We start from the raw sequence: 26,116 nt of genomic DNA, 5'->3' as shown, positions 1-26,116 counted from the left end.
GACACACCTGGGCACACCTGGGCACACCTGGGCACACCTGGGCACTCATGGAGTTAGTTACAGACACACCTGGGCACACCTGGGCACTCATGGAGTTAGTCACAGACACACCTGGGCACACCTGGGCACACCTGGGCACTCATTGAGTTAGTTACAGACACACCTGGGCACACCTGGGCACACCTGGGCACACCTGAGACACACCTGGGCACAGCTGGGCACACCTGGGCACTCATGGAGTGAGTTACAGACACACCTGGGCACACCTGGGCACACCTGGGCACACCTGGGCACTCACAGACACACCTGAGACACACCTGGGCACACCTGGGCACACCTGGGCACACCTGGGCACACCTGAGCACACCTGGGCACACCTGGGCACTCACAGACACACCTGGGCACACCTGGGCACTCACAGAGCACACCTGGGCACACCTGGGCACACCTGGGCACTCACTGAGTTAGTTACAGACACACCTGGGCACACCTGGGCACACCTGGGCACACCTGGGGATCATTTAAAGACTCCAGAATCATCACAGGTGTCCCCAGGTGTGCCCAGGTGTCCCCTCAGGTCTCTTACCTGTCCCAGGTGTGTCCCAGGTGTGCCCAGGTGTGCCCAGACCACCCCAAATCCGCCATCTTGAGCCACTCCCCACCCCTGTAACCCCTCTGACCTGTCCCCAGGTGTGTCCCTCACCTGTCTCACCTGTCCCAGGTGTCCCCAGGTGCTCTCAGGTGTCCCCTCAGGTGTCTCTTACTTGTCTCAGGTGCCCCCAGGTGTGCCAAATCCGCCATCTTGAGCCACTTCCCACCCCTGTAACCCCTCCCAGGTGAGCTCAGGTGTGTCCCACCTGTCCCAGGTGCCCTCTCAGGTGTCCCTCACCTGTCTCAGGTGTCCCCAGGTGTGTCCAGCTGTCCAAATCACCCCAAATCCGCCATCTGGAGCCACTTTTAACCCTTCTAAACCCCTCCCAGGTGTCCCTCACCTGTCCAGGTGTGTCCAGGTGCCCCAGGTGTGTCCCAGGTGTGTCTCACCTGTCTCAGGTGTATCCAGGTGTCCAAATCACCCCCAATCCGCCATCTTGAGCCACTTCCTGTCCCTGTAACCCCTCCCAGGTGTGCCCAGGTGAGCTCAGGTGTATCCCAGGTGTGTCTCACTTGTCCCCAGGTGTGTCTCACCTATCTCAGGTGTGTCCCAGGTGTGCCCAATCTGCCATTTTGAGCCACTCCCAACCCTTCTAACCCCTCCCAGGTTTCCCCAGGTGTGTCCCTCACCTGTCCCCAGGTGTGTCTCACCTCTTTCACCTGTCCCAGGTGTGTCCCAGGTGTGCTCAGGTGTCCAAATCACCCCCAATCCGCCATCTTGAGCCACTTCCCGTCCCTGTAACCCCTCTCACCTGTCCCCAGGTGTCCCCAGGTGTGCCCAAGCCGCCATCTTGAGCCACTTCCCAACCCTCTAACCCCTCCCAGGTGTGCCCAGGTGTGTCCCTCAGCTGTCTCACCTGTCCCCAGGTGTCCTCAGGTGAGCTCAGGTGAGCTCAGGTGTCCCCTCAGGTGTCTCTTACCTATCTCAGGTGTCCCCAGGTGTGCTCAGACCACCCAAATCCGCCATCTTGAGCCACTCCCCACCCCTCTAACCCCTCTCACCTGTCCCCAGGTGTGTCCCTCACCTGTCTCACCTGTCCAAGGTGTCCCCAGATGTCCCAAATCCGCCATCTTGAGCCACTTTTAACCCTTCTAACCCCTCCCAGGTGTCCCCAGGTGTGTCCCTCACCTGTCCCCAGGTGTGTCCCCTCTCACCTGAGCGAGGGCGCGTGCACGGACCACCCCCAATCCGCCATCTTGAGCCACTCCCTGTCCCTCTAACCCCTCCCAGGTGTCCCCAGGTGTGTCCCTCACCTGTCCCAGGTGTCTCAGGTGTGCCCAGGTGTCCAAATCACCCCCAATCCACCATCTTGAACCACTCCCTGTCCCTGTAACCCCTCCCAGGTGTCCCTCACCTATCCCAGGTGTGTCTTACCTGTCTCAAGTGTATCCAGGTGTCCCCAGGTGTGTCCCAGGTGTCTCCAGGTGTCCAAATCACCCCCAATCCGCCATCTTGAGCCACTTCCTGTCCCTGTAACCCCTCCCAGGTGTGCTCAGTGTGTGTCCCTCACCTGTCCCCAGGTGTGCCCAGGTGTCTCTAGGTGTCCCAGGTGCTCTCAGGTGTCCCCAGGTGTGCCCAATCCGCCATCTTGAGCCACTTCCTGTCCCTGTAACCCCACCCCAGTGTAGCCTGGTGTGTCCCTCACCTGTCCCCAGGTGTCCCCAGGTGTCCAAATCACCCCCAATCCGCCATCTTGAGCCACTTCCTGTCCCTGTAACCCCTCCCATGTGTCCCCAGGTGTGTCCCTCACCTGTCCAGGTGTCTCTAGGTGTCCCCAGGTGTCCCCAGGTGTGCCAAATCCGCCATCTTGAGCCACAGTCCGCCATTTTGAGCCACTGCCCGTCCCTGTAACCCCTCCCAGGTGTCCCTCACCTGTCCCAGGTGTGTCCCCAGGTGTATCCAGGTGTCCAAATCACCCCAAATCCGCCATCTTGAGCCACTTCCCACCCTTCTAACCCCTCTCAGGTGTCCCCAGGTGAGCTCAGGTGTGTCCCAGGTGTGTCTTACCTGTCCTCAGGTGTGTCCCTTACCTGTCTCAGGTTTGTTCAGGTGCCCAAATCACCCCCAATCCGCCATCTTGAGCCACTTCCTGTCCCTGTAACCCCTCCCAGGTGTCCCCAGGTGTGTCCCTCACCTGTCTCAGGTGTCCCCAGGTGCTCCCAGGTGTCCCGAGGTGTGTCCCAGGTGTGCCCAGGTGCCCAAATCACCCCAAATCCGCCATTTTGAGCCACTTCCTGTCCTTGTAACCCCTCCCAGGTGTGTCCCAGGTGTCCCCAGGTGTGCTCAGCCCACCCAAATCCGCCATTTTGAGCCACTTCCCGTCCCTGTAACCCTGCCAGGTGTGCCCAGGTGTGCCCAGGTGTGTCCCAGGTGTGTCTCACCTGTCCCAGGTGTATCCAGGTGTCCCCAGGTGTGCCAAATCCGCCATCTTGAGCCGCTTCCCGTCCTTCTAACCCCTCTCACCTGTCCCCAGGTGTGTCCCTCACCTGTCCCAGGTTTGCCCAGGTGTGCCCAGGTGTGTCTTACCTGTCCCAGGTGCCCTCTCAGGTGTCCCTCACCTGTCTCAGGTGTCCCCAGGTGTCCCCAGGTGTCCTCCAGGTGTCCCCAGGTGTGCCCAGGTGTGCACAAGGCGCCATCTTGATCCACTCCCTGCCCCTGTAACCCCTCCCATGTGTCCCCAGGTGTGTCCCTCACCTGTCTCACCTGTCCCAGGTGCTCTCAGGTGTCCCCTCAGGTGTCTCTTACCTATCCCCAGGTGTGCCCAGGTGTCCAAACCATCCCCAAATCCGCCATCTTGAGCCACTTCCTGTCCCTGTAACCCCTCCCAGGTGTCCCCAGGTGTGTCCCCAGGTGTGTCCAGGTGTGCCCAGACCACCCAAATCCGCCATTTTGAGCCACAGGCCGCCATCTTGAGCCACTTTTAACCCTTCTAACCCCTTCCAGGTGTCCCCAGGTGTGTCCCTCACCTGTCCCAGGTGTCCCCAGGTGTGTCCCTCACCTGTCCCCTCTCACCTGAGCGAGGGCGCGTGCACGGACCAGCCGAAGTCGGCGATCTTGAGCTCCCCCTTGAGGCCCAGCAGGAGGTTCTCGGGTTTGATGTCGCGGTGAATCACCTTGCGGCCGTGGCAGTACAGCAGGGCGTCGGCCAGCTCCTCCATCAGCTGCGCAGGTGAGCACAGGTGAGCTCAGGTGAGCCCAGAAATGGATTCAGGAGGGTCAAAAACCCCCCAGAGACCACCCAGGTAACCAAAATCCCACCCAGGTAACTCCAAATCCTCCCCCAGCTCCTCCATCAGCTGCGCAGGTGAGCACAGGTGAGCACAGGTGAGCCCAGAAATGGATTCAGGAGGGTTAAAAACCCCCCAGAGACCACCCAGGTAACCCAAAAACCAACCAGGTGACCCCAAAAATGGATTCAGGGCACCTGAAAACCCCCCAGAGCTCACCCAGGTAACCCAAAAATGGACTCAGGTAACCCAAAATTCCATCCAGGTGTGCCCAGGTGAGCACAGGTGAGCTCAGGTGAGGGTCAGGTGAGCCCAAAAATGGATTCAGGAGGGTCAAAAACCCCCCAGAACCCACCCAGGTAACCAAAAAACCACCCAGGTAACCCCAAAAATGGACTCAGGTAACCCCAAATTCCATCCAGGGGTGCACAGGTGTGCCCAGGTGAGCTCAGGTGTGCACAGGTGAGCACCAGGTGGGACAGGTGACCCCAAAAATGGATTCAGGGGGGTCAAAAACCCCCCAGGTGGGCTCAGGTAACCCAAAAACTGCCCCAGGTAACCCAAAATTTCATCCAGGTGTGCACAGGTGAGCACAGGTGAGGGTCAGGTGGGACAGGTGACCCCAAAAATGGATTCAGGGCACCTGAAAACCCCCCAGAGCTCACCCAGGTAACCAAAAAACCACCCCAGGTGTGCCCAGGTAACCCAAAAACCTCACCCAGGTGAGCACAGGTGTGCCCAGGTGAGCACCAGGTGGGACAGGTAACCCCAGAAATGGATTCAGGGGGGTCAAAAACCCCCCAGAGCTCACCCAGGTAACCAAAAAACCACCCCAAGTGTGCCCAGGTAACCCAAAATTCCATCCAGGTGTGCCCAGGTGTGCTCAGGTGAGCACAGGTGAGCTCAGGTGTGCCCAGGAACCCCAAAAATGGATTCAGGGGGATTAAAAACCCACCCAGGTGTGCTCAGGTGAGCTCAGGTGAGCTCAGGTGAGCTCAGGTGAGCCCAGAAATGGATTCAGGGCACCTGAAAATCCCCCAGAGACCACCCAGGTAACCAAAAACCACCCAGGTAATGCCAAAATCCCACCCAGGTAACCCCAAAATTTCATCCAGGTGTGCCCAGGTGAGCACCAGGTGAGACAGGTGACCCCAAAAATGGATTCAGGAGGGTTAAAAACCCCCCAGAGACCACCCAGGTAACCAAAAAACCACCCAGGTAACCCCAAAAATGGATTCAGGAGGGTTAAAAACCCACCCAGGTGTGCCCAGGTGTGCCCAGGTGAGCCCAGGTGAGACAGGTGACCCCAGAAATGGATTCAGGGCACCTGAAAACCCCCCTGAGCTCACCCAGGTAACCCAAAAACCACCCAGGTAACCCCAAAAATGGATTCAGGGGGGTTAAAAATCCCCCAGAGACCACCCAGGTAACCCAAAAACTGCCCCAGGTAACCCCAAATCCTCCCCCAGCTCCTCCATCAGCTGCACAGGTGAGCACAGGTGAGCACAGGTGGGACAGGTGAGCCCAAAAATGGATTCAGGGGGGTTAAAAACCCCCCAGAGACCACCCAGGTAACCCCAAAAATGGACTCAGGTAACTTCAAATTCCATCCAGGTGAGCCCAGGTGTGCCCAGGTGAGCTCAGGTAACCCCAGAAATGGATTCAGGGGGGTTAAAAACCCCCCAGAGACCACCCAGGTAACCAAAAACCAACCCAGGTGTGCTCAGGTAACCCCAAATTCCATCCAGGTGTGCCCAGGTGAGCTCAGGTGAGCACAGGTGAGCACAGGTGAGCTCAGGTGAGCTCAGGTGAGGTCAGAAATGGATTCAGGGGGGTTAAAAACCACCCAGAGATCACCCAGGTAACCAAAAAACCACCCCAGGTGAGCACAGGTGAGCTCCAGGTGGGACAGGTGACCCCAAAAATGGATTCAGGAGGGTTAAAAACCCACCCAGGTGTGCTCAGGTAACCCAAAAACCAACCCAGGAGTGCTCAGGTAACCCCAAAAACCCACTCAGGTGTGCCCAGGTGAGCTCAGGTGAGCTCAGGTAACCCCAAAAATGGATTCAGGGGGGTTAAAAAACCCACCCAGGTGTGCACAGGTGTGCACAGGTGAGACAGGTAACCCCAAAAATGGATTCAGGGGGGTTAAAAACCCACCCAGGTGTGCTCAGGTAACCCAAAAACCACCCAGGTAATGCCAAAAATGGACTCAGGTAACCCCAAATTCCATCCAGGTGTGCCCAGGTGTGCCCAGGTGATCCCTGAGTCACTTTTTGGGGTGATTTTGGGGTCCCTGACTCAGATTTTGGGGTGAATTTTGGGGTTTTTGGGGTCCCTGAGTTGATTTTTGGGGGATTTCGGGATCCCTGATGGGATTTTTGGGGGATTTTGGGACAATTTTGGGGGTTTTGGGGTTCCCTGGGTCACTTTTTGGGGGCTTTTTGGGTCCCTGATGGGATTTTTGGGGGGAATTTAGGGTGTTTTGGGTTCCCTGAGTTGATTTTTGGGTGATTTTTGGACAATTTTGGGGGTTTTGGGGTTCCCTGGGTCAATTTTTGGGGTGATTTTGGGTTCCATGATGTGATTTTTGGGGTGATTTTGAGGTTTTTTAGGATTCCTGAGTCACTTTTTGGGGTTTTTGGGGTCCCTGACTCAAATTTTGGGGTGATTTTGGCATTTTTTGAGGTCCCTGAGTCACTTTTTGGGGCAATTTGGGAGTCCCTGATGGGATTTTTGGGGGGAATTTGGAGTTTTTGGGGTCCCTGAGTCTCTTTTGGGGTGATTTTGGGGTCCCTGACAGGATTTTTGGGGTAAATTTTGGTGTTTTTGGTGTCCTTGGGTCACTTTTTGGGTGATTTTGGGCTCCATGATGGGATTTTTGGGGTGCCTGGTTCAATTTTTGGGGTGAATTTTGGGTTTTTGGGTCTCTGAGTTGATTTTTGGAGTCCTTGATTCAGATTTTGGGGTTTTTGGGGTCCCTAATTAAGATTTTGGGGTGAATTTTGAGATTTTTGAGATCCCTGAGTCACTTTTCAGAGTGGATTTGGGATCTCTGAGTCACTTTTTGGGGTGAATTTGGGATTTTTGGGGTTCTCTGATTCACTTTTTGGGGGGAATTTTGGGACAATTTTGGGGTTTTTGGAGACCCTGAGTTGGTTTTTGGGGTGCTTGATTCAGTTTTTGGGGTTTTTGGGGTCCCTGGTTCAATTTTTGGGGTGATTTTGGGTATTTTAGGATCTCTGAGTCACTTTTTGGGGTGGATTTGTGGTCCCTGAGTTGATTTTTGGGATCCCTGGGTCACTTTTTGGGATTTTTGGGGGGTCCCTGACTCAGATTTTGGGGTGAATTTTGGGTTTTTTGGGGTCCCTGAGTTGATTTTTGGGGTCCCTGACTCAGATTTTGGGGTGAATTTGGAGTTTTTGGGGTCCCTGATGGATTTTTGGGGTGAATTTGGAGTTTTTTAGGATCCCTGAGTCACTTTTTGGGGTGAATTTTGGGGTTTTTGGGTTCCCTGGCTCAGAATTTGGGGTGCCTGGTTGAATTTTTTGGGTTCCTGGGGGATTTTTGGGGTCCCTGAATTGAGTTTTGAGGTCCCTGATTCATTTTTTGGGGTGAATTTTGGGGATTTTGGGGTTCCTGAGTTGATTTTTGGGGTCCCTGGGGGGTTTTTTGGGGTCCCTGAGTCTCTTTTTGGGGTGAATTTGGGGTTTTTGGGGTCCCTGACTCAGATTCTGGGGTGATTTTGGGCTTGATTTGGGTTTTTTGGGGTCCCTGAGTTGATTTTTGGAGTCCCTGACTCAGATTTTGGGGTGAATTTGGGGTTTTTGGGGTCCTTGAGTCACTTTTTGGGGTGGATTTGGGGTTTTTTAGAATACCTGAGTCACTTTTTGAGGGTTTTTTTGGGTCCCTGATGGGATTTTTGGGGTGAATTTTGGGTTTTTTAGGGTCCCTGATTCAGATTTTGGGGTTTTTGGGGTCCTTGAGTTGATTTTTGGGGTCCCTGATTCAGATTGTGAGATGATTTTGGGGTGGTTTTGGGGTTTTTTAGGGTCCCTGAGTCACTTTTTGGGGTGAATTTTGGGGTTTTTGGGGTCCCTTACTCAGATTCTGAGGCGATTTTGGGGCAATTTTGGGGTTTTTTGGGGTCCCTCAGTCACTTTTTGGGTTTTTTTTGGGTCCCTGACTCAGATTTTTGGGGTGAATTTGGGGTTTTTGGGGTTCTTGAGTCACTTTTTGAGGTGATTTTGGGGTCCCTGAGAGGATTTTTAGGGTGAATTTCGGGGTTTTTGGGGTCCCTGATTCAGATTTTGGGATGATTTTGGGGATCCCTGATGGGATTTTTGGGTGATTTTTGGGGTGATTTTGGGGTTTTTGGGCTCCCTGAGTCACTTTTTGGGGCAATTTGGAAGTCCCTGAGTTGGTTTTTGGGGTGAATTTTGGGGTTTTTGGGGTCCCTGATTCAGATTCTGAGCTGATTTTGGGATAATTTTGGGGTTTTTTTTGGGGTCCCTGATGTGACTTTTGGGGTCTCTGAAGGGATTTTTGGGGTGAATTTGGGGATTTTGGGAGTCCCTGTGTCTTTTTTGGGGTGATTTTGGGATGGTTTTGGGGTTTTTGGGGTCCCTGACTCAGATTTTGGGGTTTTTGGAGAACCTGAGTCACTTTTTGGGGTGATTTTGGGGTCCCTGATAGGATTTTTGGGGTGGATTTGGGGTTTTTGGGGTCCCTGATTCAGATTTTGGGGTTTTTGGGCTCCTTGAGTTGATTTTTGGGGTCCCTGACTCAGATTCTGAGGTGATTTTGGGGTGGATTTGGGGTTTTTGGGTTCCCTGGGTCTCTTTTTGGGGTGAATTTTGGGATTTTTGGGACCCTGAGTCACTTTTTGGGGTGAATTTTGGGGTTTTTGGGGTCCCTGAGTTGATTTTTGGGGTCCCTGACTCAGATTCTGGGGTGATTTTGGGGTGGATTTGGGGTTTTTGGGGTCCCTGAGTTGGTTTTTGGGATTCCAGATTCAGATTTTGGGGTTCCTGATTCAGGTTTTGGGATCCCTGATGTAGATTTTGGGGGTGAACTTTGGGGTTTTTGGGGTTTCTGGGTCACTTCTTGGGATTTTTGGGGGATCCTTGACTCAGATTTTGGGTGATTTTGGGGCTTTTTTGGGGTCCCTGAGTTGATTTTTGGGGTTCCTGACTCAGATTTTGGGGTTTTTGGGAGTCCCTGACTCAGATTTTGGGGTGAATTTGGGGTTTTTTAGGATCCCTGGTTCAGATTTTGGGGTATTTTGGGGTTCCCTGGGTCACTTTTGGGGCTGATTTTGGGTTTTTTTGGGGTCCCTGATGGGATTTTTGGGGTACCCGACTCAGATTTTGGGTTTTTTGGGGCACCTGGTTCAATCTTTGGGGTGATTTTTGGGGTGGATTTGGGGTTTTTGGGGTTTCTGGGTCACTTTTTGGGGTGATTTTGGGGTCCCTGAGTTGGTTTTTGGGGTCAATTTGGGGTTTTTGTGGTCCCTGACTCAGATTCTGAGATGATTTTGGGACAATTTTGGGGTTTTTTAGGATCCCTGATTTAGTTTTTTGGGTGAATTTGGGTTTTTTTGGGGTCCCTGAGTCACTTTCTGGGGTGGATTTGGGGTTTTGGGGGTTCCTTGAGTCACTTTTTGGGGTTTTTGGGGTCCCTGATTCAGATTTTGGTGTCCCTGATTCAGTTTCTGGGGTGAATTTTGGGGTTTCTGGGGTTCCTGATGCAGATTTTTTGGGGTGAATTTTGGGATTTTTGGGATCCCCGAGTTGATTTTTAGGGTAAATTTGGAGTTTTTGGGTTCCCTGGGCCACTTTTTGGGGTTTTTTGGGGTCCCTGACTCAGAATTTGGAGTCCCTGGGTCTCTTTTGGGGTTTTTTTATGGGTCACTGAGTCAGATTTTGGGGTGAATTTGGGGTTTTTGGTGTCTCTGAGTTGGTTTTTAGGGGGTTTCAGGGTTTTTTAGGGTCCCTGGGTCTCTTTTTGGGGTGGATTTGGGGTCCCTGAGTTGATTTTTGGGGTTTTGGGAGGTCCTTGACTCAGATTTTGGGGTCCTTGAGTCAGATTTTGGGCTGAATTTGGTATTTTTGGGGTCCCAGATTCAGATTCTGAGGTGACTTTGGGGAGAATTTTGGGGTCCCTGGGGGGTTTTTAGGGTCCCTGATTCATTTTTTGGGGTGAATTTTCAGGTTTTTGGGGTCCCTGACTCAGAATTTGTTGTTTTGGGGTCCCTGAGTTGATTTTTGGGGTCCCTAATGGGATTTTTTGGGTGAATTTTTGGGTTTTTGGGGTCCCTGATGGGATTTTTGGGGTGATTTTGGATTTTTTTAGGATCCCTGAGTCACTTTTTGGGGTGAATTTTGGGGTTTTTGGGATCCCTGACTCAGATTTTGGGGTCCCTGAGTTGATTTTTGGGGTGAATTTTGGGGTTTTTGGGGTCCCTGAGTTGGTTTTTGGGGTGATTTTGGGATCCCTGATGGGATTTTTGGGGTGAATTTGGGGTTTTTTAGGATCCCTGAGTCACTTTTTGGGGAAATTTGGGTGTCCCTGGGTTGGTTTTTGGGGTGAATTTTGGGGTTTTTGGGGTCCCTGATTCAGATTCTGAGCTGATTTTGGGACAATTTTGGGGTTTTTGGGGTCCCTGAGTTGGTTTTTGGGACCCTGATGGGATTTTTGGGGTGAATTTGGGATTTTTGGCGTCCCTGACTTAGAATCTGGGGTCCCTGAGTCAGTTTTTGGGGTGAATTTTGGGGATTTTGGGGTCCCTGGGGGTTTTTTGGGGTCCCTGATGTGATTTTGGAGTGAATTTTGGGATGAATTTGGGGTTTTCTGGGTCACTTTTTGGGTTTTTGGGGTTCCCTGGGTCACTTTTTGGGGGTTTTTAGGGTCCCTGATTCATTTTTTGAGGTGAATTTTGGGATTTTTTGGGGTCCCTGACTCAGATTTTGGGGTCACTGAGTTGATTTTTGGGGTCTCTGATTCAGATTTTGGGGTGATTTTGGGGTTTTTGGGGTCCCTGATGGGATTTTTGGGGTGACTTTGGATTTTTTTAGGATTCCTGAGTCACTTTTTGGGGTCCCTGATTCAGATTTTGGGGTTTTTGGGGTCCCTGATTCAGATTTTGAGGCAATTTTTGGGTTTTTTTGGATCCCTGAATCACTTTTGGGGTGAATTTGGGGTCCCTGACGGGATTTTTGGGGTGATTTTGGGATTTTTGGGCTCCTTGAGTCTCTTTTTGGGGTGGATTTGGGATTTTTTGGGGTCCCTGACTCAGATTTTGGGGTCCCTGATGTGATTTTTGGGCTCCCTGAGTCTCTTTTTGGGGTGAATTTTGGAGTTTTTGGGGTCCCAGATTCAGATTCTGAGGTGATTTTGTGACAATTTTGGGGTTTTGGAGACTTTGAGTTGATTTTTGGGGTCCCTGACTCAGATTCTGAGGTGATTTTGGGGTGGTTTTGGGGTTTTTTAGGATCCCTGAGTCACTTTTTGGGGTGAATTTTGGGGTTTTTGGGATCCCTGACTCAGATTTTGGGGTCCCTGAGTTGATTTTTGGGGTGAATTTTGGGGTTTTTGGGGTTTCTGGGTCACTTTTTGGGGTGATTTTGGGATCCCTGATGGGATTTTTGGGGTGAATTTGGGGTTTTTTAGGATCCCTGAGTCACTTTTTGGGGTTTTGGGGGTCCTTGACTCAGATTTTGGGGTGAATTTGGGATTTTTGGGGTCCCTGATTCAGATTCTGAGATAATTTTGGGACAATTTTTGGGTTTTTTAGGATCCCTATGTTGGTTTTTGGGGTCCTTGAGTCAGATTTTGGGGTTTTTTAGCATCCCTGGGTCTCTTTTTGGGGTGAATTTGGGGTCCCTGAGTTGATTTTTGGGGTTTTGGGGTCCCTGATGTGATTTTTGAGGTCCCTGACTCAGATTTTGGGGTCCCAGATTCAAATTTCTGTGTGATTCTGGGGTTTTTTAGGATCCCTGAGTTGGTTTTGGGGTGAATTTTGGAGTTTTTAGGATCCCTGAGTCATTTTTTGGGGTCCCTGATAGGATTTTTGGGGTGAATTTTCAGGTTTTTGGGGTGGATTTGGGGTTTTTGAGGTCCCTGATTCAGAATTTGGGGTCCCTGAGTCGATTTTTGAGGTGATTTTGGGATTTTTGGGGTGCCTGAGTTGATTTTTGGGGTCCCTAATTCAGAATTTGGGGTGAATTTGACGTTTTTTGGATCCCTGGGGTCACTTTTTGGGGTTTTGGGGGGTCCCTGGGGGGTTTTTGGGGTCCCTGATTCCGATTCTGAGGTGATTTTGGGACAATTTTGGGTTTTTTTGGGGTCCCAGAATCAGATTTTGGGCGAATTTTGGGGTTTTTGGAGTCCCTAATGGAATCTTTTGGGTGAATTTTTGGGTTTTTGGGGTCCCTGATGGGATTTTTGAGGTGATTTTGGGGTTTTTTAGGATCCCTGAGTCACTTTTTGGGGTGATTTTGGGGTTTTTTGGGGTCCCTGAGTTGATTTTTGGGCTCCCTGACTCAGATTCTGGGGTGATTTTGGGGTGGATTTGGGATTTTTGGGGTCCCTGAGTTGGTTTTTTGGGATTCCAGATTCAGATTTTGGGGTTCCTGATTCAGGTTTTGGGATCCCTGATGTAGATTTTGGGGGTGAACTTTGGGGTTTTTGGGGTTTCTGGGTCACTTCTTGGGATTTTTGGGGGATCCTTGACTCAGATTTTGGGTGATTTTGGGGCTTTTTGGGGTCCCTGAGTTGATTTTTGGGGTTCCTGACTCAGATTTTGGGGTTTTTGGGAGTCCCTGACTCAGATTTTGGGGTGAATTTGGGGTTTTTTAGGATCCCTGGTTCAGATTTTGGGGTATTTTGGGGTTCCCTGGGTCACTTTTGGGGCTGATTTTGGGTTTTTTGGGGTCCCTGATGGGATTTTTGGGGTACCCGACTCAGATTTTGGGTTTTTTGGGGCACCTGGTTCAATCTTTGGGGTGATTTTTGGGGTGGATTTGGAGTTTTTGGGGTCCCTGGGTCACTTTTTGGGGTGATTTTGAGGTCCCTGGGTTGGTTTTTGGGGTGAATTTTGGGGTTTTTGGGGTCCCTGACTCAGATTCTGAGATGATTTTGGGACAATTTTGGGGTTTTTTAGGATCCCTGATTTAGTTTTTTGGGTGAATTTGGGTTTTTTGGGGTCCCTGAGTCACTTTCTGGGGTGGATTTGGGGTTTTGGGGGTTCCTTGAGTCACTTTTTGGGGTTTTTGGGGTCCCTGATTCAGATTTTGGTGTCCCTGATTCAGTTTCTGGGGTGAATTTTGGGGTTTCTGGGGTTCCTGATGCAGATTTTTTGGGGTGAATTTTGGGATTTTTGGGATCCCCGAGTTGATTTTTAGGGTAAATTTGGAGTTTTTGGGGTTCCCTGGGCCACTTTTTGGGGTTTTTGGGGTCCCTGACTCAGAATTTGGAGTCCCTGGGTCTCTTTTGGGGTTTTTTTATGGGTCACTGAGTCAGATTTTGGGGTGAATTTGGGGTTTTTGGTGTCTCTGAGTTGGTTTTTAGGGGGTTTCAGGGTTTTTTAGGGTCCCTGGGTCTCTTTTTGGGGTGGATTTGGGGTCCCTGAGTTGATTTTTGGGGTTTTGGGAGGTCCTTGACTCAGATTTTGGGGTCCTTGAGTCAGATTTTGGGCTGAATTTGGTATTTTTGGGGTCCCAGATTCAGATTCTGAGGTGACTTTGGGGAGAATTTTGGGGTCCCTGGGGGGTTTTTAGGGTCCCTGATTCATTTTTTGGGGTGAATTTCAGGTTTTTGGGGTCCCTGACTCAGAATTTGTTGTTTTGGGGGTCCCTGAGTTGATTTTTGGGGTCCCTAATGGGATTTTTTGGGTGAATTTTTGGGTTTTTGGGGTCCCTGATGGGATTTTTGGGGTGATTTTGGATTTTTTTAGGATCCCTGAGTCACTTTTTGGGGTGAATTTTGGGGTTTTTGGGATCCCTGACTCAGATTTTGGGGTCCCTGAGTTGATTTTTGGGGTGAATTTTGGGGTTTTTGGGGTCCCTGAGTTGGTTTTTGGGGTGATTTTGGGATCCCTGATGGGATTTTTGGGGTGAATTTGGGGTTTTTTAGGATCCCTGAGTCACTTTTTGGGGAAATTTGGGTGTCCCTGGGTTGGTTTTTGGGGTGAATTTTGGGGTTTTTGGGTCCCTGATTCAGATTCTGAGCTGATTTTGGGACAATTTTGGGGTTTTTTGGGGTCCCTGAGTTGGTTTTTTGGGACCCTGATGGGATTTTTGGGGTGAATTTGGGATTTTTGGCGTCCCTGACTTAGAATCTGGGGTCCCTGAGTCAGTTTTTGGGGTGAATTTTGGGGATTTTGGGGTGCCTGGGGGTTTTTTGGGGTCCCTGATGTGATTCTGGAGTGAATTTTGGGGTGAATTTTGTGATTTTTTGGTCACTTTTTGGGATTTTTGGGGTCCCTGGGGGGTTTTTGGGGTCCCTGATTCAAATTCTGAGGTGATTTTGGGACAATTTTGGGGATTTTTGGGGTCCCAGAATCAGATTTTGGGCGAATTTTGGGGTTTTTGGGGTCCCTAATGGAATCTTTTGGGTGGATTTTTGGGTTTTTGGGGTCCCTGATGGGATTTTTGAGGTGATTTTGGGGTTTTTTAGGATCCCTGAGTCACTTTTTGGGGTCAATTTTGGGGTTTTTGAGGTCCCTGATTCAGAATTTGGGGTCCCTGAGTCGATTTTTGAGGTGATTTTGGGATTTTTGGGGTGCCTGAGTTGATTTTTGGGGTCCCTAATTCAGAATTTGGGGTGAATTTGACGTTTTTTGGATCCCTGGAGTCACTTTTTGGGGTTTTGGGGGGTCCCTGGGGGGTTTTTGGGCTCCCTGATTTATTTTTTGGGGTGAATTTTGGGATTTTTGGGGTCCCTGACTCAGATTTTGGGGTCACTGAGTTGATTTTTGGGGTCTCTGATTCAGATTTTGGGGGTGATTTTGTGGGTTTTGGATTCCCTAATGTGATTTTTGGGGTGATTTTGGATTTTTTTAGGACCCCTGAGTCACTTTTTGGGATTTTTTGGGGTCCCTGATTCAGCTTTTGAGGCAATTTTTGGGTTTTTTTGGATCCCTGAATCACTTTTTGGGGTGATTTTGGGATGTTTTTCGGGTTTTTGGGGTTCCCTGGGTCACTTTTTTGGGGTTTTTAGGGTCCCTGATTCATTTTTTGGGGTGAATTTTCAGGTTTTTGGGGTCCCTGACTCAGAATTTGTTGTTTTGGGGTCCCTGAGTTGATTTTTGGGGTCCCTAATGGGATTTTTTGGGTGGATTTTTGGGTTTTTGGGGTCCCTGACGGGATTTTTGGGGTGATTTTGGGATTTTTGGGCTCCTTGAGTCTCTTTTTGGGGTGGATTTGGGATTTTTTGGGGTCCCTGATTCAGATTTTGAGGTCCCTGGAAGGTTTTTGAGGTTCCTGATGGGATTTTTGGGGTGAATTTTCAGGTTTTTGGGGTCCCTGACTCAGATTTTGGGTTCCCTGAGTTGATTTTTGGGGTCCCTTATTCAGAATTTAGGGTGAACTTTGGGATTTTTGGGGTCCCTGAGTGACTTTTTGGGGTGGTTTTGGGTCCCTGACTCAGATTTTGGGGTAATTTTTAAGGTTTCTGGGTCACTTTTTGGGGTGATTTTGGGGTCCCTGGGGGGTTTTTGGGCTCCCTGATTCATTTTCTGGGGTGAATTTTCAGGTTTTTGGGGTCCCTGAGTTGATTTTTGATATTTTGGGGTCTCACCGTGGCCGTCCTGGTGGCATCCAGCCTCCTGCAGCGCTGCAGCTCCTTGTAGAGCTCCCCCCTGGGAGCGAATTCCAGGATGAGAAAAACCCGGCGCCGGTCGTGGAAATAATTGTAGAGCCTGAGCACGTTGGGGTGCCTGGGGAGAGCCCAAAAAATGAAATATCCCGAATTTTGGGACCCCAAAAAACCCCAAATTCCACCCCAAAATTCCTCAAAAAATCCCAAAATTCGTTTTCCAAAAATGGCTCCCCCCGCTCATGTTGATAATGGAACAGTCCAAGTATTTTAAGGAGCCCAAAAATGGAAAATTTTCAAATTTTAGGATCCCAAAAAATGAAAAATCCTAAAATTTGGGACCCCAAAAAATCCCAAAATTCCCCAAAAAATCCCAAAATTCGTTTCCCAAAAATGGCTCCCCCCGCTCATGTTGATAATGGAACATTCCAAATATTTTAAGGAGCCCAAAAATCAAAATTTCTAAATTTTAGGATCCCAAAAAATAAAAAATCTTAAATTTTGAGACCTCAAAAAATCCCAAAATCCACCCCAAAATTCCTCAAAAAATCCCAAAATTCATTTCCCAAAAATGGCTCCCCCCGCTTCAATCAGAAATGGAACAGTCCAAATATTTTAAGGAGCCCAAAAATGGAAAATCCCAAAATTTGGGACCCCAAAAAATGAAATATCCTAAATTTTGGGACCCTAAAAACCCCAAAATCCCCCCTAAAAAAATCCAAAATTTTCCCAGAATTTATTTCCCAAAAAATGGCTCCCCCCGCTCATGTTGATAATGGAACATTCCAAATATTTTAAGGAGCCCAAAAATCAAAATTTCTAAATTTTAGGATCCCAAAAAATAAAAAATCTTAAATTTTGAGACCCCAAAAAATCCCAAAATCCACCCCAAAATTCCTCAAAAAATCCCAAAATTCGTTTCCCAAAAATGGCTCCCCCCGCTTAAATCAGAAATGGAACAGTCCAAATATTTTGGGGATTCCAAAAATGGAAAATCCCAAAATTTGAGACCCCAAAAAATGAAAAATCCTGAAATTTGGGACCTCAAAAAATCCCAAAATCCAAAATTCTCCCAGAATTAATTTCCCAAAAATGGCTCCCCCCGCTCATGTTGATAATGGAACATTCCAAGCATTTTAAGGATTCCAAAAATCAAAATTTCCAAATTTTAGGATCCCAAAAATTAAAAAATCCTAAAATTTGAGACCCCAAAAAACCCTAAAATTCCTAAAAAAATCCCAAAATTCATTTCCCAAAATTGGCTCCCCCCGCTTAAATCAGAAATGGAACATTCCAAATATTTTAAGGAGCCCAAAAATCAAAATTTCCAAATTTTAGGACCCCAAAAAATAAAAAATCCTAAAATTTGAGATCCCAAAAAACCCCAAAATTCCTCAAAAAATCCCAAAATTCATTTCCCAAAAATGGCTCCCCCCGCTCAGGTTGATAATGGAACATTCCAAGCATTTTAAGGAGCCCAAAAATGGAAAATCCCAAAATTTGAGACCCCAAAAAATGAAAAATCCTAAAATTTGGGACCCTAAAAACCCCAAAATTCACCCCACAAATTCCAAAATTTTCCCAGAATTCATTTCCCCAAATTGGCTCCCCCTGCTTAAATCAGAAATGGAACATTCCAAATATTTTAAAGAGCCCAAAAATGGAAAATCCCAAATTTTGAGACCCCAAAAAATGGAAAATCCCAAAATTTGAGACCCCAAAAAATCCCAAAATCCACTCCAAAATTCCTCAAAAAATCCCAAAATTCATTTCCCAAAATTGGCTCCCCCCGCTTAAATCAGAAATGGAACATTCCAAATATTTTGAGCACCCCAAAAATGGAAAATCCCAAATTTTAGGACCCCAAAAAATGAAAAATCCCAAAATTTGTGACCCCAAAAAACCCCAAAATCCACCCCAAAATTCCTCAAAAAATCCCAAAATTCGTTTCCCAAAATTGGCTCCCCCCGCTCAGGTTGATAATGGAACATTCCAAATATTTTAAGGATTCCAAAAATGGAAAATTCCAAATTTGAGACACCAAAAAATGAAAAATCCCAAAATTTGGGACCCTAAAAATCCCAAAATCTCCTCAGGTGTGTCCCAGGTGTGTTTTCCCTCCCCCAGGTGTCCCCAGGTGAGTCCCAGGTGTCCCCAGGTGTCCCCAGGTGTGTCCCAGGTGTGTCCCAGGTGTGTCCCAGGTGTCCCCAGGTGAGTCCCAGGTGTCCCCAGGTGTGTCCCAGGTGTATTTTCCACCCCAGGTGTGTCCCAGGTATCTGAGATGTGTCCCAGGTGTCCCCAGGTGTGCCCAGGTGTATCTCAGGTGTGCCCAGGTGAATCCCAGGTGTCCCCAGGTGTGTTTTCCCTCCCTCTCAGGTGTGTCCCAGGTATCTCAGGTGTGTCCCCAGGTGTGTCCCAGGTGTGTTTTTCTCCCCCCAAGGTGTGTCCAGGTGTGTCCCACCCCCCCAGGTGTGTCCCAGGTGCATCCCAGGTGTGTCCCCACCCCCCCAGGTGTATCCCAGGTGTATCCAGGTGTGTCACAGGTACCTGAGGTGCGCCTGGATCTCGATCTCCCTCCTCAGCTGGTGCTCCACCCCCTCCCCAGGTGACCCCAGGTGTGTCCCAGGTGTGTTTATTCCCCCCCCAGGTGTGTATTTCCATACCTCAGGTGCGCCTGGATCTCGATCTCCCTCCTCAGCTGGTGCTCCACCCCCTCCCCAGGTGTGCCCAGGTGTGTTTATTCCCCCCCAGGTGTGTCCCAGGTGTGTCCCAGGTGTGTTTTTCCATACCTCAGGTGCGCCTGGATCTCGATCTCCCTCCTCAGCTGGTGCTCCACCCCCTCCTGCTCCACCTGGGACTTGAAGAGCACCTTGAGCGCCACCAGGAACCCCGAGCGCCGCTCCCGCGCCAGGTAAACGTTCCCGAACTTTCCTTTGCCCAGGGGCCGGCCCACCTCGAAATCCTCCAGGGAAAAGGTGCGCCTGGGGGGGGACAGGGGAGGGGACAGGTGAGGGACACACCTGGGACAGGTGAGGGACACACCTGGGGACAGGTGAGAGGGGTTAGAAGGGTTAAAAGTGGCTCAAGATGGCGGATTGGGGGTGATTTGGACACCTGGGGACACTTGGGACACACCTGGACAGGTGAGGGACACACCTGGGGACACCTGGGAGGGGTTACAGGGACAGGAAGTGGCTCAACATGGCGGATTTGGGACACCAGGGCACACCTGGGATAGGTAAGAGACACCTGAGGTGACACCTGAGCTCACTTGGGGACACCTGAGACAGGTGAGGGACACACCTGGGGACAGGTGAGAGGGGTTAGAAGGGTTAAAAGTGGCTCAAGATGGTGGATTGGGCACACCTGGGCACACCTGGATACACCTGGATACACCTGGGCACACCTGGGAGGGGTTACAGGGGTGGGAAGTGGCTCAAGATGGCGGATTGGGGATGATTTGGACACCTGGATACACCTGGGACACACCTGAGCTCACCTGGGCACACCTGGACAGGTGAGGGACACACCTGGGGACAGGTGAGACACACCTGAGAGGGGTTAGAAGGGTTAAAAGTGGCTCAAGATGGCGGATCTGGCACACCTGGGGACACCTGAGATAGGTAAAAGACACCTGAGGGGATACCTGAGCTCACCTGGGGACACCTAGAGACACCTGAGCACACCTGGGGCAGGTAAGGCACACCTGGGAGGGGTTACAAGGACAGGAAGTGGCTCAAGATGGCGGATTGGGGGTGATTTGGACACCTGGGCACACCTGGGACAGGTGAGGGACACACCTGGGCACACCTGAGAGCACCTGGGAGGGGTTAGAAGGGTTAAAAGTGGCTCAAGATGGCGGATTTGGGACACCTGGGGACACCTGGTGACACCTGAGCTCACCTGGGGACACCTGGGACACACCTGAGACAGGTGAGGGACACACCTGAGCACACCTGGGAGGGGTTACAGGGACAGGAAGTGGCTCAAGATGGCGGATTGGGGGTGATTTGGACACCTAGGCACACCTGGGGACAGGTGAGGGACACACCTGGGACAGGTGAGCCAGGTAAACGTTCCCGAACTTCCCTTTGCCCAGGGGCCGGCCCACCTCGAAATCCTCCAGGGAAAAGGTGCGCCTGGGGGGGGACAGGGGAGGGGACAGGTGAGGGACACACCTGGGGACACCTGGGAGGGGTTACAGGGACAGGAAGTGGCTCAAGATGGCGGATTGGGCACACCTGGGGACACCTGGACACACCTGGGGACACCTGGACACACCTGGGACAGGTGAGCCAGGTAAACGTTCCCGAACTTCCCCTTGCCCAGGGGCCGGCCCACCTCGAAATCCTCCAGGGAAAAGGTGCGCCTGGGGGGGGACAGGGGACACACAACACCTGAGACAGGTGAGGGACACACCTGGGGACACCTGAGACACACCTGGGAGCACCTGGGAGGGGTTAGAAGGGTTAAAAGTGGCTCAAGATGGCGGATTTGGGGTGATTTGGACACCTGAGAGCACCTGGGGACACCTGGGCACACCTGAGACAGGTAAGGGACACACCTGGGAGCACCTGGGACAGGTGAGGGACACACCTGGGGACACCTGGGAAGGGTTACAGGGACAGGAAGTGGTTCAAAATGGCGGCTTGGGCACACCTGGGCACACCTGGGAGGGGTTAGAAGGGTTAAAAGTGGCTCAAGATGGCGGATTTGGGACACCTGGGGACACCTAGACACACCTGAGCTCACGTGAGACAGGTGAGGGACACACCTGGGGACACCTGGGAGGGGTTACAGGGACAGGGAGTGGTTCAAGATGGCGGATTTGGGGTGATTTGGACACCTGGATACACCTGGGACACACCTGAGACAGGTGAGGGACACACCTGAGATAGGTAAGAGACACCTGAGGGGACACCTGGGCACACCTGGGGACAGGTGAGACACACCTGGGACACACCTGGGGACACCTGGGACACACCTGAGAGCATCTGGGGACACCTGAGGACACCTGGGACAGGTGAGGGACACACCTGGGAGGGGTTAGAAGGGTTAAAAGTGGCTCAAGATGGCGGATTGGGCACACCTGGGGACACCTGAGACACACCTGAGAGGGGTTACAGGGACAAGAAGTGGCTCAAGATGGCGGATTGGGGGTGATTTGGACACCTGGGGACACCTGGGACAGGTGAGACACACCTGGGGACAGGTGAGGCACACCTGAGAGGGGTTACAGGGACAGGAAGTGGCTCAAGATGGCGGATTGGGGGTGATTTGGACACCTGGGCACACCTGGGACAGGTGAGGGACACACCTGGGGACAGGTGAGCCAGGTAAACGTTCCCGAACTTCCCTTTGCCCAGGGGCCGGCCCACCTCGAAATCCTCCAGGGAAAAGGTGCGCCTGGGGGGGGACAGGGGAGGGGACAGGTGAGGGACACACCTGGGACAGGTGAGGGACACACCTGGGAGGGGTTAGAAGGGTTAAAAGTGGCTCAAGATGGCGGATTTGGGACACCTGGGGACACCTAGAGACACCTGAGACAGGTGAGGGACACACCTGGGGACACCTGGGAGGGGCTACAGGGACAGGAAGTGGCTCAAGATGGCGGATTGGGGGTGATTTGGACACGTGGGCACACCTGGGACAGGTGAGGGGACAGGTGAGGGACACACCTGGGGACACCTCGGACAGGTGAGGGACACACCTGGGAGGGGTTACAGGGACAAAAAGTGGTTCAAAATGGCGGCTTGGGCACACCTGGGAGGGGTTAGAAGGGTTAAAAGTGGCTCAAGATGGCGGATTTGGGACACCTGGGGACACCTAGACACACCTGAGCTCACCTGGGGACACCTGGGACAGGTGAGGGACACACCTGGGGACAGGTGAGAGGGGTTAGAAGGGTTAAAAGTGGCTCAAAATGGCGGATTTTGGGTGGTCTGAGCACACCTGGGGACACCTGAGCACACCTGAGACAGGTAAGGGACACCTGGGGACAGGTGAGAGGGGTTACAAGGACAGGAAGTGGCTCAAGATGGCGGATTTGGGGTGATTTGGGCACCTGGGCACACCTGGAACAGGTGAGACAGGTGAGGGACACACCTGGGCACACCTGGGACAGGTGAGGGACACACCTGGGGACAGGTGAGAGGGGTTAGAAGGGTTGGAAGTGGCTCAAGATGGCGGATTGGGGGTGATTTGGACACCTGGGCACACCTGGGGACACCTGGGACAGGTGAGGGACACACCTGGGCACACCTGGGACAGGTGAGGGACACACCTGGGGACAGGTGAGAGGGGCTAGAAGGGTTAAAAGTGGCTCAAGATGGCGGATTTGGGGTGATTTGGACACCTGGGCACACCTGAGACAGGTGAGGGACACCTGGGGACATTTCAGACAGGTGAGGGACATCTGAGAGCACCTGGGGACACCTGGGCACACCTGAGGGGACACTGGGGACACCTGGGAGCACCTGAGACAGGTGAGGAACACCTGAGGGGACACTGGGGACACCTGGAACAGGTAAGACACACCTGGGCACAGCTGGGGACACCTGGGACAGGTGAGGGACACCTGGGGACAGGTGAGGGGACACCTGGGGACAGGTGAGGGGACACCTGGGGACACCTGGGGGGACACTGAGCAAAACTGGGGACACCTGAGACAGGTGAGGGACACACCTGGGGACACCTGAGAGTGCCTGTGGGGACACTGGGGACACCTGGGGGGACACTGGGGACACCTGAAACAGGTAAGGGGACACCTGGGCACACCTGAGACAGGTGAGGGGACACCTGGGACAGGTGAGAGCACCTGGGGACACCTGGGGCACACCTGGGGACACCTGAAGGACACCTGGAGACACCTGAGACAGGTGAGGGGACACCTGGGGACATCTGGGCACACCTGGGCTCACCTGGGGGGACACTGGGGACAGCTGAGCACACCTGGGACAGGTGAGACACACCTGAGGGGACACTGAGCACACCTGGGGACACTGGGGACACGTAAGGGCACACCTGGGGACAGCTAAGGGACACCTGGGCACACCTGGGGACACCTGGGGACACCCAAGGGGACACCTGGAGATGCCTGAGGGGACAACTGAGAGCACCTGGGACAGGTGAGGGACACACCTGGGGACACCTGAGAAGACACTGGGGACACTTGGGGACACCTGAGAGCACCTGGAGCACACCTGGGACAGGTGAGGGACACCTGAGGGGACACCTGAGCACACCTGAGACAGGTAAGAGACACCTGAGGGGACACCTGGGGACAGGTGAGGGACACTTGGGGACAGGTAAGGGACACCTGGTGGCACCTGTGACACTCACACGGGTGGGGGAGGGGCCGGCACCGCGCTGAGCTCCAGGGGGACGCGCCCGGATCCTGGGGAGGGGAAAATAAAACAAAAAATACACAAAAACATCCTAAAAAATGCCAGAAACGATAAAAACCACACCAAAACATCCCAAAATGCCACAAAACACCCAAAAAAGTGACAAAAAGTGACAAAAACCATCCCAAAAAAATCCCAAACTGACAAAAACACAACGAAAAACACCCAAAAACTGCCCAGAAATGACAAAAACATCTCAAAAAAAATCCCAAAAGTTGACAAAAAAATCCCAAAAACTGGCAAAAATATCCCAAAGAATCCCAAAACCACCCCAAAAACACCCAAAAAGTGACAAAAAACACCCAAGTCACCCCAAAAATATCCAAGGAACACCCCAAAACTGAGAAAAACACCCAAAAATGACCAAAAATGACAAAAAAAAATCCCCAAACCTGCCCAAAACTGACAAAAACCACCCCAAGAATAACAAAAAACATCCCAAAAATGACAAAAACTGACAAAAAATTCCCAAAAACTGACAAAAACCAGCCCAAAAACACCCAAAAACCAACAAAAAGCACCTAAAAACACCCCAAAAAGTGACAAAACATCCCAAAAAAATCCCAAAAAACCAGAAAAATCTGACAAGAAACACCCAAAAATGATAAAAACTGACAAAAAAAACCCCTAAACCACCCAAAACCTGACAAAAACACCCCAAAAACATCCCAAAATCACAAAAACATTGACAAAAAAAATCCCCAAAACTCCCAAAATTGCCAAATACACCCCAAAAACACCCAAAACACCCCAAAAATTGACAAAAAAATCCCAAACCAACCCCAAAACACCCCAAAAAACCCAGAAACATCCCAATAATTGACAAAAAAAATCTCAAAAACGCCCAAAAATTGCCAAATACACCCCAAAAACACCCCAAAACTGCCCAAAAATTGACCAAAAACACCCAAAAACCCCCAAAAATTGCCAAATACACCCCAAAAAAACCCAAAACACCCCAAAAATGACAAGAAAATCCCAAAAACTGACAAAAACTGCCCAAAAACTGACCAAAAAAATCCCCAAACCACCCCAAAAACTGACAAATACACCCCAAAAAACCCCAAAAACACCCAAAAAATTGACAAAAAAAATCCCAAAAACACCCAAAAACTGACAAATACATCCAAAAAATCCCAAAAACATCCCAAAACTGACAAAAAAAATCCCAAAACCACCCAAAACCACCCCAAAAATGACAAAAGACCCCCAAAAACTGCCAAATACACCCAAAAAAACCTCAAATACACCAAAAAATTGACAAAAAAATCCCCAAAATCCCCAAAAACTGCCAAATACACCCCAAAAAACCCAAAAACCACAAAATAAATTGACAAAACAACCCCAAAAACACCCAAAAACTGACAAATACACCCCAAAAAAACCCCAAAAACACAAAAAAATTGACAAAAAAAGTCCCAAACCCCCCAAAACATCCCAAAAATGACAAAAAAATCCCAAAAAACCCCAAAAATTGATTTAAAAATCCCAAAACCACCCAAAAACTGCCCAAAAATTGACAAAAAAATCCCAAAAACACCCAAAAATTGCCAAATACACCCAAAAAACCCCCGAAAACACCCAAAAAATTGACAAAAAAAATCCCAAAAAACCCCAAAAAAATGCCAAATACACCCAAAAAAAACCCAAAAACTGCCCAAAAATTGATTTAAAAATCCCAAAAACACCCAAAATCTGCCCAAAAATTGACAAAAAAATCCCCAAAACCCCCCAAAAATTAACAAAAAACACCCAAAAATCCCCTCAAAATTCCCCAAAATTCCCGAATTTCCCCCAATTTCCCCTCCCCCCCCTCACCTGTGGGGGCCTTCCCGGGGGGCTCCGAGCCCGGGGGGTCCTTGCGGGGAACCCGGAGTGGGGGAGGGGCAGGACCCTGAGGGGGGGAGGGGAGAGAAAATTGGGGGTGAGACCCCGAAATTTGGGGAGGGGGCACCAAAATTTGGGGAGGGGGAGGCAAAAATTGGGGGTGAGACCCCAAAATTTGGGAGGGGGAGGGAAAATTTGGGGGTGAGACCCCAAAATTTGGGGAGGGGGCACCAAAATTTGGGGAGGGGGAGGGAAAATTTGGGGGTGAGACCCCAAAATTTGGGGAGGGGGAGGGGAAATTTGGGGAGGGGGAGGGAAAATTTGGGGGTGAGACCCCAAAATTTGAGGAGGGGGAGTCAAAATTTGGGGAGGGGGAGGGGAAAATTTGGGGTGAGACCCCAAAATTTGGGGAGGGGGAGGGAAAAATTGGGGTGAGACCCCAAAATTTGGGGAGGGGGAGGCGAAATTTGGGGAGGGGGAGGGGAAAATTTGGGGTGAGACCCCAAAATTTGGGGAGGGGGAGGGGAAATTTGGGGGTGAGACCCCAAAATTTGGGGAGGGGGAGGCAAAATTTGGGGAGGGGGAGGGGAAAATTGGGGGTGAGACCCCAAAATTTGGGGAGGGGGAGGGGAAATTTGGGGGTCAGACCCCAAAATTTGGGGAGGGGACCCCAAAAATTGGGAGAAGGACCCCAAAATTTGGGGAGGGGGCTTCACCTTGGTCAGGGTGGGGGCCACGTTCTCCTTCTGTGCCATCCTGGAAAGGGGGAAAAAATGGGGAGGGGGTCCCCAAAATTTATTTGAGACCCCCAAAATTCACCCAAAATTCACTTGGGACCCCCAAAATTCTCTTAAAATTCCCTCAGGACCCCCCAAAATTCCCCCAAAATTTATTTGAGACCCCCAAAATTCACCCAAAATTCACCTGGGACCCCCAAAATCCCCTCAGAAATTCCCTCAGAACCCCCAAATCCCCTCAGGACCCCCCAAAATTCACCCAAAATTCAGCTGGGACCCCAAATTTCCCTCAGAAATCGCTTCAGGACCCCAAAATTTTCCTCAGAAATCCCCTCAGAACCCCAAAATTCCCCTCAGAAATCCCCAATTTTACTCAGAAATCCCTTCAGGACCCCCCAAATTCTCCTTAAAATTCCCTCAGGACCCCCAAAATTCCCTCAGAAATTCCCT

At 50.8% G+C, this 26,116-nt stretch overlaps 1 protein-coding gene across 1 annotated transcript in view; it reads right to left on the bottom strand.

The window, feature by feature from the left end:
* Positions 1-25,684, bottom strand: part of LOC117009892 (aurora kinase B-like) — a 31,131-nt gene extending 5,447 nt beyond the window's left edge. The window contains exons 1-10 of the mRNA XM_033084245.1: positions 25,646-25,684; positions 24,921-24,996; positions 23,038-23,092; positions 21,014-21,102; positions 19,978-20,065; positions 19,748-19,835; positions 19,497-19,516; positions 18,486-18,677; positions 15,679-15,817; positions 3,665-3,813 (exon numbers count right to left, since the gene is read on the bottom strand). Coding sequence (XP_032940136.1) covers positions 3,665-3,813; positions 15,679-15,817; positions 18,486-18,677; positions 19,497-19,516; positions 19,748-19,835; positions 19,978-20,065; positions 21,014-21,102; positions 23,038-23,092; positions 24,921-24,996; positions 25,646-25,684 — 935 coding nt within the window. The remainder of the gene's footprint in view (positions 1-3,664; positions 3,814-15,678; positions 15,818-18,485; positions 18,678-19,496; positions 19,517-19,747; positions 19,836-19,977; positions 20,066-21,013; positions 21,103-23,037; positions 23,093-24,920; positions 24,997-25,645) is intronic.
* Positions 25,685-26,116: the final 432 nt, after the last annotated feature.

This window comes from Catharus ustulatus, chromosome 37, assembly GCF_009819885.2.
Source record: "Catharus ustulatus isolate bCatUst1 chromosome 37, bCatUst1.pri.v2, whole genome shotgun sequence".
NCBI classification, from domain to species: Eukaryota; Metazoa; Chordata; class Aves; order Passeriformes; family Turdidae; genus Catharus; species Catharus ustulatus.
The sequence above is the reverse complement of the archived record's forward strand: the minus strand, read 5'-3'. Positions and strand labels throughout refer to the sequence as shown.